This window comes from Heterodontus francisci, chromosome 36, assembly GCF_036365525.1.
Source record: "Heterodontus francisci isolate sHetFra1 chromosome 36, sHetFra1.hap1, whole genome shotgun sequence".
NCBI lineage: Eukaryota > Metazoa > Chordata > Chondrichthyes > Heterodontiformes > Heterodontidae > Heterodontus > Heterodontus francisci.
Window position 1 is genome coordinate 51,501,526 of NC_090406.1, and position 12,688 is coordinate 51,514,213.

At 40.8% G+C, this 12,688-nt stretch overlaps 1 protein-coding gene across 9 annotated transcripts in view; it reads right to left on the reverse strand.

Moving 5' to 3' along the window:
- Window positions 1-380: 380 nt before the first annotated feature.
- Window positions 381-12,688, reverse strand: part of LOC137351820 (polypyrimidine tract-binding protein 1-like) — a 33,691-nt gene continuing 21,383 nt past the window's right edge. For 8 of the 9 annotated variants that reach the window (XM_068016692.1, XM_068016690.1, XM_068016688.1 and 5 more), the window contains 6 exons: window positions 12,486-12,637; window positions 9,558-9,591; window positions 9,040-9,132; window positions 5,103-5,319; window positions 4,037-4,114; window positions 381-3,913 (listed from right to left, as the gene is read on the reverse strand). In XM_068016692.1, coding sequence (XP_067872793.1) covers window positions 3,781-3,913; window positions 4,037-4,114; window positions 5,103-5,319; window positions 9,040-9,132; window positions 9,558-9,591; window positions 12,486-12,637 — 707 coding nt within the window. In that variant the 3' untranslated portion in view covers window positions 381-3,780. Of the gene's footprint in view, window positions 3,914-4,032; window positions 4,115-5,102; window positions 5,320-9,039; window positions 9,133-9,557; window positions 9,592-12,485; window positions 12,638-12,688 lie in introns of those variants that run through there. The other variant, XM_068016693.1, reaches the window with a different exon arrangement.

Genomic DNA, 12,688 nt, shown 5'->3' on the forward strand with positions numbered 1-12,688 from the left:
TCACTGGCTGATGCCACTTAGCAAGCAACCAACTAGAAACAGTTTACACTGAGCTGGCTTTAACTAGCCAGCATGGTGTGCATATGTAGAGTGAGGGCTAATTATGTAGTGTGCATGAGATGCTGGGGGTGGGAGGAGAGAAAAGGTCAAAGTGTTTCATTATATAAGAACATTGATGCTTTAGATCAAGTAGGACTGAATTAAAAAGAATAGCAATCAAGTGAAAACAGAAAACTGTAAACAGAAACAGCAATGCATTTCCTTCCATGATGGGGCAGTTAAAACAAGCCCTTAGTAGCCGTGATGACAGTTATAATAGTAGACAAGCTGAAACATTTAGATAAAAGGAACAGCAATCAGACACAAAAAAGGACAGAAAATAAAGAATGAAGCAGTTTATTGAAGGTGCAAGTACTACATTGGCCAGAGCTGTTAATGGTTGCAAAAGGAAAATTGCATAATTTGAAATGGTGGTACATTGGTGAATGTATTCATACAGCTACAAATTCGTTAGAAAATTATTTTAATCTTCTCTTTGCATTACAAACATTCTTCTCAATAGAAGAGGAATTGTTTTCTGAAAAACCCTTTTACATATGAAACCTGACAGCTGTTTTTTTTTAATCAAAATATACAAGACAATGCTTCCATATAAAAACCGGTTTTGTTCCCCTTAGCCTCTCTAGGTAAAAAAGTTATGAATATTTACACCTTTTTTCCAAACATTCTTTACAGCTGAAAAGAGGGAATATTTCTTTAAAGAAACCAAGGACAAAAATAGAGGCAGAGTTGTATTCTGGTATGAAAACTGCATACATTAAGTAGGCAGCACCTCCCAGTTTTAAAGGAACACAGATTGAATCCAGCAGTGAATCCCCTAAACATACAACTGCCAATCACTCGGTTCACGATGCATTACAAATCACATCTGAGGGCTATAAGAGGAATAGTAAAATGTGAAGAACTAAGACTTCAGAAGGCACAACAACTTTGGTCCATGAAACCCTGAAAAAAAAAACCTAAAAATCCATTAAGCAGTTGACATGCGTCAACCTGAACATTCTGTTCTTAAAAGTAAACTATTGCTCATTAATTAGTTTAGGCACAGGATCATTAACATGGTCACTAATAAGCACTCATACACAGGATCAGTCAAAAGTGTATAAATGTTCATTATAACTCCAGCATTTAGCCCAAACTATGGAATGTTTGGGAAGTGGATTTGAAGTATCTTTTCACTAATCTGAAGGAAAAGGGGATTGGTTACATTTGGACAATAGGGAAACCATGAATTGTTAGCAAAGATTTGTTTAATCAAAGTGTCAACTTCTTTTGCAGTAGTGGATAACAAGAGTATTAACGGTTTCAAAAAGGTGTTGGGACTCAGTAGATTCCAGAAGGGTTTGAAAGTGCTACAAAACCCATTCTTCCATGTCAATTTGCTGTGCTACACAACTAAAGTGGAAATGTCCTTATCTGTCCAAAAGGAAAAATGCAGTAAGACCACTACTTCATTATAGTGCTATGGCAAGGTCTACAGATTCAACCCCACAGGGACTTGTACAGGCCTGTATTTACAGAGCAGACTGTGAAAGCCACATCTAAGCAAAAATAACTTTCTCCAGAGTAAAATCAGTTATCTTACAGGTAGCTTGAGAACTCTTTGTTCATTTGGAGACCACTGGACTACCCAGGTATTTACTCTCAACAAATGGAACATTCTTCTATCCATTCCACATCACCATGCAGACTTCTACCTTTCAGGAAAAGCACTACTTCTCCCCTCCCCCCCCCCCCCCAATCCCCACTGTACTCCTGTTAATCTGTTGAATCATACTCAAAGGAAACTCTGGTAACAGGTTGAGAGTTTGATTGTACTCATAACTAATGCCTTTACTGTGTTAAGTGAATCAATATAGTACTTTTATATGGGGCCAACATCCAATGCTTAAAAGGCTTAAAGCAGCCAAATCAGCCACTTTGTACAAAGGCAGAAGTTTCATCAAGAACTATAATGAGCACTTAATACTGTAGGAACCTCTTTGTCAATGCTGTACTCATGCATAAGGGAACAAGGCAGGGTAAAAATGGAAATACTAGGTGGCAAAGAGACAGATTGACAGGACATCTGCTCTCATTTGAACCCAGAAGGAATATACAAAATCAAAAGTAAACTGAAAACAAATTACCAAAGACAGCATAAAAAACATAACTGCACACCATGCCACTGGTCACTGCCATGAGGCCAGGCTCTCACTTAATGCAGGTGTACAGAGCAGAAGTTTCAGCTCAAAAATTGATTAAAATCAAAATCATACTAAACAAAATACAGGTAGAAAATACACATTCTATGGACTCTATAAAATAATAAAACACACCCCAACTATAAAATACATACAAGAGATATTGAATATAGAGGCAGAAAGCCCAAGCCATTTAAAATTGGGACTGTTCCTGGTTACCAGACAACTGCATTTTCCTTTGTAAAGGCAGAATAGCTTCCTCCCGAGGATAAGACCAAATCACTAACTAGGATTACTGGGGTGACTAGGGCCCTTCTGGATCGAGGCTGAACAGATTCATGTTTCATTACAAAAGACACCTGTAGACTAGGCCTGGAGGTGCATGAGGTGGATAAAATTGCAACCCATTTATATCCATGCAATTAATTGCCTTAATCTAGTTTGATTCAGTGGCACCCAACATAACTGGCAGATAGGATTTTTTTTTTAATAAAGAGACAGTACAAAAAAGACAGTACAACCCTAAAGTGACAGCTAGCCAGCTGAAATTAAACACTGGTACATTACAACTATACCAGCTGTTAGGTTGCCGCAACCTTCACATGTACACTGCTTCAATTGCTTAAATGAAATTCAACAGCCTGGTTTTGCACTGGTTGAAAGTTACAGATTAAAAGGTGAGGTCACCAGGCAGTTGATGATAAATAGTTATTCACTCCCAAACAGTGGGAAGGGGAGAGGGTGCAAGGAGGAGAAATCAAAAGGAATGGGGTGAGTAAAAACAAACTGGCATCCAGAAAGCTTGCTACCAGAGAGTCGTGGTACAATGACCCATATAACCAAAACCTGAGGTTATGGATGGGTAGAGCTGCAAATTAGTAACTTGGATAAAATGGTTAACTTAAGGATACTACAGGCCAATTCCCTTCAGTTCCCCCAGTGCCTCCACTAGCCACCTCCCACCCTCCCCAAATACACCTCCTGCAATTTGGGCAAGCAACATCTGAGAGCAAACAAGCAACAAAACATTGCTTGAAACAAACCGTAAAGTACATAACCAGAAACAGACTTACAATTATAAAATGGCCCCTGTTTCATTATAAAGACATAAGGCACGGGATAATCATTTAAATGAAAGTAGAGCATATGCTTAAATTATCCACACTTCTGTATTATAGTGGTATGGATACCCAAAGGGGAAAAGATTTAAAAGGCTTATAAGACCTGATATTAGGTGCACAGGCTTGGGTGATCCAAGAGAAATATTTGCAACCTGTAAACTTAAGAATTTCAAATGCTGAACACTAGCACAAGCCAATCTGTGATAAACTGATTGAGACGGGCAGCATCGCCACTATAAAACAGGATGTCATTGCAGTAAACGTCAAAAGTTTGCTTTTCTTAAAAACTGGTCACTTTTGGGTATTTCAGCTATGTAGCTGCTTTGAGGTCTAGTGGTGTCTCTGGAATAAGATAATCATTGTGCCCATAAGCTAAGTTGGACTCCAGAGAATGGCTGGAAGTCCATGTCAGAGCTTTAAATGGTTGACTTGGAGAAGGAGACCCTGAGGTGATGGTTTTCTCCAAGGTCGTGATTATGAAGATCAATGAGAGCCTGGATTGCTTCTTCCACTGAACTCATCTGGATGAGGGCCATCTTGCGATCCTTCCTAAAGTTACAAGTAGAGATTTCAATATTAAAGACTGAGCTAAACTCCACTCAGTATCCAAAAGGAGAAGGGTCACAATCTCAAGCATGAGATATAAAAGTCAGATCAGAATATGAAACTTACTGAAAGAACTTGAATGCTTTGACCATGCCACTTGTGCTCGAGAACAGCAACTTCAGATCTTCTTCAGTAATAGAAGGTCTGGAATAAAACAGGCCATTATAAATCCTTGCAGCTGGCCTATAAGATCAGTTCAATACTCAGTCCATTCAATATGGCATACTTGCCTATTACTAGCCAAACGTGTGCACTGCAGCTCTCCTTCCAAAAGGAGATGGCAGAAAAGCTGCAGGACTCCGGTATATTCACCTAATAAAAGGAGGGCAGGAGAGAACTGAAAGTCAACTATCTTCAGATATTAAACCAAGGCCCCATTTGCCCTTCAGGTGGACTTAAAGATCCCAGGGCACTATTCAAAAAGTAGAGTCCTCCTGACCAATATTAATCACCAACCAACACCTAAATCTGGTCATTACCTCACTGCAGTTGGTGGGATTTTGCAGTGCATAAATTGGCTGCACGTTTCCTACATTACAATAGTGACTACACTTCAAAGCCAATGAAGTACTTTTAAAGTGCAGGAGGATATAAAAGACACTATATAAAACCACCAAGTTTCTTTTTCAAATAACCTCTCATGCCTTCTGCAGGAAATGTGATTTAGAAGGTAAATGCCTGGCTTATTCAGGCCATTCAGTATTACAGCTGGGGACCTCAGCCTCAATATATAAAGTTCAGTCCATGCAACCCATTTGAATAAAAAAATGCAGAATTGCAGGGAATCTGAAATTAACTTAAACCTTGCTGCAAGGCTTCGTAGATCCATTAGTACCCAGAAACGAAAGAACATTTCTACTGTGATCCCATCATTAGATCCAAATGCAAAGTTCCAAGTAAAGCCCTTGTGCTCAAGACAGGAACGTGCATTTTGTTTAGCGATTCAAAGCAGGAGAATATCCCACTGTTCAAACTGTTCCCCTTTCCCAATTATCTGTAGCAATCTATATATGCAAGCATTCTGGTAGCTTCTGGTTTGCTTAATATGGCTGCAAATAATTGGAGCTGATAAGTTCCATGAATTTCAGCTGCATACCATTATTCAGTGCCAGCTTGTAAAATGGTCACTTACGGAATATTGGATAAATGCAGGGTGGCAGAAGGAGGGAAGATGTTCTGGAAGTTTTTCGATCCAGGTTTCTTGAAGCGATGCAGTGGTGAACTGCTGTAGTCTTTGGTCAGGCCCTGGTCCTCCTGGCCCTCACGGGGAAGCTGCACAGTCTGGTGCTTGGACATGGTCACACGCATTGTCTTCCCATGAAGCCTCTGACCATTCAAATGGCTCATAGCTAGGGAAAAGAACAGGAGAGTCAATCTTAGAAGTAGCATTGGTACAATTGGCATCAATGCATCTAGGTTAGAGAACAAAGACTCTCGTGAAGACACTTGGAAAGATCAGCATTATATTCAATTAGTCAAATAAACAAATTGCTTGATGGACTGCAGATTTGTGGTTCTGAACGAATAAATAATCACTGGTTCCAAGGGTGAGTACAGACATGGAGGGTTGTGGGGCTGGAGATTACACAGATAGGGAAATTTGGTCCTTCAGCCTGCTCCATTATTCAATTAACGTCACTTTCCTGCCTGCCACCACGCGCACCACCCACCCCCCCCCCCCACCCTTAAAACCTTTACTTCCTGGTCAAAAATCTAACTCAGCCTTGAATATATTCAATCACCCAGCCTCCACTGCTCTGGGGTACAGAATTCCAACAATTAACAACCCTGAGGAAATTATTTTGAAACTGTGCCCCCTACTTCTAGATTCCCACACAAAGGGAAACAGCTCAGCATCTACCCTGTCAAGCCCCCCCAAGATCACTTCTCATTCTTCTGAGCTCCAATAAGTAGAGGCCCAACCTGCTCAACATTTCCTCAAGACAACCCCTTCATCTAGGAATCAACCTAGTGAAACTTCTCTGAACTGCCTATGCAAGTATATCCCACCTTAAATGAGACCAAAACTGTCCACAGTACTCAGTGGTCTTAGCAACACTTAGACTCCGTCCCCCTTGCAAGGCCATGTGCCTTAATTACTTGCTGTATCTGCACGCTAATCCCTAGTGATTCTTCAAGAGGACACCCAAATCCTTCTATATTGTAACATTCTGCAGTCTCTCTATTTAAATATTCTGCTTTTCTCTTCTTCCCAAAGTAGACTACCTCGCAATTTCCCCACAGTATTCTCCATCTGCCAAATTTTTGCCCACTCACAACCTACCCTCCTCGTAACTTGCTTTCTTTCCCATCTTTGCATAGTCTACAAATTTGGCTACAATACACTCAGTCCCTTCATCCAAGTCATTAATAGATTGTAAGTAGTTGAGACCTCAGCACTGATCCCTTTGGTGCCCCACTAGTTAGCCAATCTGAAAATGACCCATTTACTCCCAACTGTTTCCAGTTAGCCAATCCTCTATCCATGTTAATCTATTGCCCCAACACCATGAGCTCCTATCTGGTCCAGTAATAACTTTTTTTGTGGCACCTTATCAAAAGTCTTTTGGAAATTCAAATGCACTACATCTATTGATCGCCTTATCTAGCCTGCTCGTTACATCCTCAAACTAACATATGTCAAAGATGACTTCCCTTTCACAAAACCACTGACTGTGCTGGATTGTGATTTTCTAAATGACCTGCTACAACGCCCTTAATAATGGATTCCAGCATTTTCTGACAGGTGTTAGGTTAACTGGCCTATAGTGTCCCACTGTTTCCCTCCTCTCCTGCATGAGTTACATTTGCAGTTTTCCCAATCTGCTGGGCCTTTCCAGAAGAAGGAATTTTGGAAAATTAATCAATGCATCCACTTCTTTTAAGACCCTAGGATGCAGGCCATCAGGTCCAGAGGTCTTGTCACCCTTTGCTCCAATTAGTTTTCCTTGTACGTTTTCCCCCACTTTGTCCCTTGAATTTCTACTATTCTTGGGATTTTTGTGTCTTGTGAAGATTCAAAATACTTGTTCAAAGGCTACCATTCCTCGTTTAATTCCCAGTCTCATCCTCCAAGCGACCAATGTTTCAGACTCAAGTTTCTCACCCTCAAACTGAATTCAATATTATGATCACTCTTGCCAAGAGGATCCTTTATGAAATTAATCCTGTCTCATTACACATTACCAGGTCCAAAATATCCTGTTTGGTTTGCTTCCAGAATGTACTGTTCCAAGAAACAGTCCCAAATACACACTATGAACTCATCCTCAAGGCCACCTTTGTTAATGAGAAAGGCTATGGAGGGATTTAAAAACAAGGGTGAGAATTTTAAAATCAAGATGCTGTTTGACTGGGAGTCAATGCAAATCAGTGAGCACAGGGGTGATAGGGGAACAGGAGTTGCTGCAAGACATGGGCAGCAGAGTTTTGGACGACCTCAAGTTTAGACGGTAGAATGAGAGGGGCCAGCCAGAAGTGCATTACAATGGTCTAAAGGTTAACAAAGACATGAATGAGGGTTTCAGCAAGTGAGCAGAGACAGGACAGTTGGGTGATGTTAGAGGTGGAGACAGGCATTCTTGTGACTGCGAATGTGGTCAGAAGCTCACCTCTGCGTCAAACACAGACTGATTTAGTCTCCGACTGTTGGCACAGAGGGGGATGCCAAATAAGCAGTCTCATGGTTTAGCAACAGTGGATGAGTTGAGAGATGTGGTGAGGAACATCTGGGTGTTCTCTGTATATATGTGAAAAATAATGCTGAGAATCTGTGTTCTAAGAAGGTTGAGTTTTCTTCAGGACCACAAAGCAATAAATATTTAGGGTGGGTCATGGGAAGAGAGAGGGTTCTAGGAAAGAAAAGAGGACAAAAGAAAAAGGTTAATCCTCTTCCACTAGCTATAGTGACACCTGAAGTTCAAAAGGGACAGCTGCAGGATAATTGCAGACTTGCAGATTCTGTACAACTCCTCTTCGTCTCAGGAATAGCCAAAGGCTCGACTCTCCAGAAAACACAATGTGCATGTGCACAAATCAAAGGGCAGGTTGAGAAAGTGGTTAAAAAGGCAAATAGGATCCTGGGCTTTATAGAGACTTAGCATACAAAAGGTGTATTAATCAATTTTTATAGAACATTGATTCGGCCTCAATTGCCAAGTATAGTGTTCAATTCTGGGCATTACACTTTAGAAACTGATCCCATTGGCAGAAGGGTCAAAAACCAGAAGACACCAAGGTGAAGTAATTGGAAGAACCAATGGTGACACAAGTGAAAACTTTTATAAAAACACGAGCAGTTAGTCTGGAATGCACTTCCTGTGTTGTGTGGTGGAAGTAGATTCAATCTTGGCTTTCAAAATGGAATTGGATAAGCACGAGAAAATAACTGCAAGGCTATGGGAAAGGGCAGAGGAGTGGGACTATGAGCTGCTTTTGCAAAGACCTGCTACTGATCCAATGTGCTGAATGGCCACCTTCTGCACTGTAACCTGTGCACATTTTGAAAAATTGGGGACGGGAGAAACAGAAAAGATGAGTATTGAATAATTAGACACAAATTAGAACTGGTTACACAGCTGCTAATCCAGTTAAATTTTGAGCACACGTATCAAAGAAAAGGCAGTGGACATTACCAACTTGAATATAAAGCACCATTATACCACCCAGGGCGGCACAGTGGCGCAGTGGTTAGCACCGTAGCCTCACAGCTCCAGAGACCCAGGTTCAATTCTGGGTACTGCCTGTGTGGAGTTTGCAAGTTCTCCCTGTGTCTGCGTGGGTTTCCTCCGGGTGCTCCGGTTTCCTCCCACATGCCAAAGACTTACAGGTCGATAGGTAAATTGGCCATTATAAATTGCCCCTAGTATAGGTAGGTGGTAGGGAGATATAGACAGGTGGGGATGTGGTAGGAATATGGAATTAGTGTAGGATTAGTATAAATGGGTGGTTGATGGTCGGCACAGACTCGGTGGGCCGAAGGGCCTGTTTCAGTGCTGTATCACTAAACTAAACTTTTCGCAAGCATCAATTGCTAAAGCTTTCTTGGACTGATCTGACTGCAGACTTACCCAGTTGAGCTTGGGTACAGTCAAACATTTGAACCAAGGCATTTTCTTTCTTGTTGAAAAGTATCTTCACACGCTGCACATCACCATACACTCCTTAACAGAAGACACAGGAAGTTAACAGGCGCTGCCCATCTATTCTATACCATGAGCCAATATGCAATGCAATCGCAACCCAAAGTTTCAAAAATCAATGTATCAATTTTCTCCTAGTTAACAAAATTCAGAATTAGGATGCTACGAAAATCATAGCACTCAGGAGAATGAAATTCAGTGTCAGACTAAATTAAAAGCTGAAGAAATTACTATGAGGCCATCTATACAAGTTTAAAGATTTACAAAGGCATGCAAAGCACCCAAACATGCATTACTGAGCAATGTATGCAAATCAAAGAATCAAACTAATGCAAATTATAGTTGAACTGAAATTATGCATTGAAATAGCAAACTGCAAACTTCAAATATAAAGTTTTAAACAAGAAATAATAAAAACAGATAATAAAGTGCTAAGGATAACATACCGAAAAGAATAAAGAGGCATTGGGGCGTAACTCTCTTTAGAAGGACAGCAGAGCAAGGCAGCGGAAGACAGGAAGAGGAAAGGAATCGAGGGAGAACGAAGATGGAACGAATCATCCACAACGAAGGGTGGTTCCCACAGAATGGTGAATTGGTTCATGGATCATGGTTCAAGATGGTTAATTGAGGGGCAGGTTGGTCCGAAGAGCATTGTTGAAGCACAGGAAGCATGGGGACCGTGCAGTCAGTTCACAAAGGAATCCGCATCAAGTTTGGGAAGGAAGGGAGAAAGGGATGGGGAGGGGAAGGAAAGAAAAAAGTAGCATAAAACAGGTCAGTACACTTGAGAAATATGTAGTGTTCCATCTGGTTGATCAATGCATTCTCTTCCATTACTTCACAAAATAAAAGGCTGTATGACTTCACCTAGGAGGAACACATGCTAAAGGAAAAGGGATTAAAATAAAGATTTAAAAAAAAAGAGACTATCCTTTTACTCAAAGGCTGCAGATTAAAGCCATCTCAAAATCTAAAGTGTGCATAAGATTCAGCACCTTTTCCTTTCATTGAGATCTTACACCCATCCACATTCAAGACCAGCAATAGTAACTACTTTATATAAAGCCATGAGTTTTAAGTGTTACCAGCATAATGTTGGATTCAATGAAACATTTGAGATCCTTTTATCAATGCACAGTACCAAGTTATAATATTCAGATACTTCCAAATTCAAGAAAATCTGCTGTCCATGCTAGATTCAGCTAACTCATCATTCTGGAGTAGAATTTAACCCCAAACCCCATAGGCATTACTGCCTGATCACAAAACAACTGCCTTCACCGCCCTAGCAAAGGTCCATTAGCAAGTTAAGGCTTCCTTGAACATACAATAGTTGACATCTTGCAGATAACTGAACAGCTTTAAAACAAAAACCTTGGAGTTGTCATGTGATGAGAGTCTCAAAATAGGAAACTATCACATGCACAGTAGTGTATGCAAGTCAACAGCACTCAAGTAACAATCTCTAGCTCAAATATAAGTTGGATGGAATAGTTGAAGCACAATACTGGGAGTACTGAGAAACAGCAAGAGGGGAATAGAAAGTTGTGGAATAGCACATGAATCTACTTCAATGTGAACATTCAATGCTCAAACCATTGCCACGAGATGGCCACTTGCAACACAGTTCAGAAGTTACCAATAGCAACGAGCCTTGAAAACGTACTATTCCCCATCTTTCAGGGCCCTTCCAAAATCTTATTCGGACCTGAACTTGCCACTGCTCCACCCACTGATGAAAGTGGCAGTTAAGTGCTCTATTTAATCTCATCTGTGCCAAGAAAATTTATTTTGGAACAGAGCTCATTTAACAAAGTAAAACCAAGTAGTTAAGGATAAATTTCAAGTTTAGGAGCAAGTTCAACTAAGTTATGGGAATTGCCAGGTCAAGCTGACTATTTCTTGAAACTCTTACGACCCACTACCAAGTGGATTGAACACAGGTTCAAAGAGAAGCCAGTCACAAAGTTTCTGCAACCAGAAACTGTTCACTTTGTCCCAAGCTACCTTCTAAAAGAACACACTGTATGGCAAGATAGTGATAAAGTTACAACTAAGAACTGATAAGACAACTGGAGATAAACTCTAGGACAAAGGAGAGGGATGAAGCAGGAAACCCTTCAGAAACCTTGTAAAGCAAAGTCAGCACAGAATGGAAGTCCAGCTGCATGGATCACTTAAGTATTGCAGGATTACATGCTAACGATTGTTTAAAACCTAAAAACTTCCCAGAGCTCCAGGGCTAGCTTGAATACAACTTGCTTCAAATTGTAGACTTTTTGGACAACAGTTGAGACTTCACTGTGCTGAGTTAACTAAATCACAACAGTAGGGATACCAGTGCTGACAGCTTGGGTGGGTAGTGATGGACTAGTGAGGCACTGTTTAGCAAAAAAAAAAGGGGGAGATAGTGTAAGACTAAAATTGTACTGATGTTTGCTGCACTGGCACATGTAACGTAAATGAGATTTACAAAACTTGCGTGATCAGCCACAGTAGAACTTCCAGATCCCAGAGTAGGCGCTGCAGCCTCTCTAAATTAGAAGAGTTGGTCAGTGACAGGTTAGGAAGTTTACTGAAAGCCACCCAAGTACTGGAAGGAGCAATAAACTAAAAGGCTTTGGCTTTTTCTCAGTGGAAAGTTAAATTAATACATGCAACACAAAGGGTAGCAATTAGATTCAACATTGTACACTCAAGTGAAATCAAAGCTGTGTTACACTTCTACTACAATTTCTTCTGAAATTAACCAAGTTAGAAACATTGGCATGCAAAATCACTCCAAAGTGCCTAGCTGAAGAGCTACCTACATCTTGTTTACACTGGGATCATATTACTGTAATACTATGTGTGGAGATTACATCGCATTTCAGGACTGGGCAGGAAAGTATAGATGCACCTGCACACCATAAAAGCATTGGAAACCTGGACTATGCAGTCTTATAGATCTATAATGTGTTAAAGCAGAATAAGAGAATCAAATTTCTACTGAATACCAACTGTGCACTTCTGGCAAGGCCAGAAGTTTGTCATGGGGTGAGGGAAAGGAAAGGAGTTAGTGACTAGTCAGAATGCACATTTCCTTCTTAAAAATCCACACTCATGAAGTTGGAGAGTTATAGGCAAAGCTGAACATGGGAGGTGGCGGGGGGTTAAATTGGGGTAAAACAATCCAAATATTGTGTGGGGATATATTTTGACAGTAATTTAAATTGGGTGGAGAGATAGCCAGAGTAATAAATGTCTTCAAGTTATAATTCTCACCTCAAGCTCTCAAGAATGAGAACTGGAGAATTTCAGTTAACAGATTAATGAAAGGGAACTGTGCTTATGCAGACATGTAGCACAAAACTAGGAGATACCACACTAACCTCAGGATTCAGATTGCTAATCAGCAGGACAGCGTTGGCTGCAGAGGCAAACCCCGGAATACCAATACGACTAGCTGCGGCTGCAGCTGCTGCAGCTGCTGATGGCATGCCGAGTGGAGCCAAGGCCCCATGAACCCCTGGGACCGACAAACCTACAGATGAGAAACTAAAACCATTAGACAAAATACACAAATATCTCATTG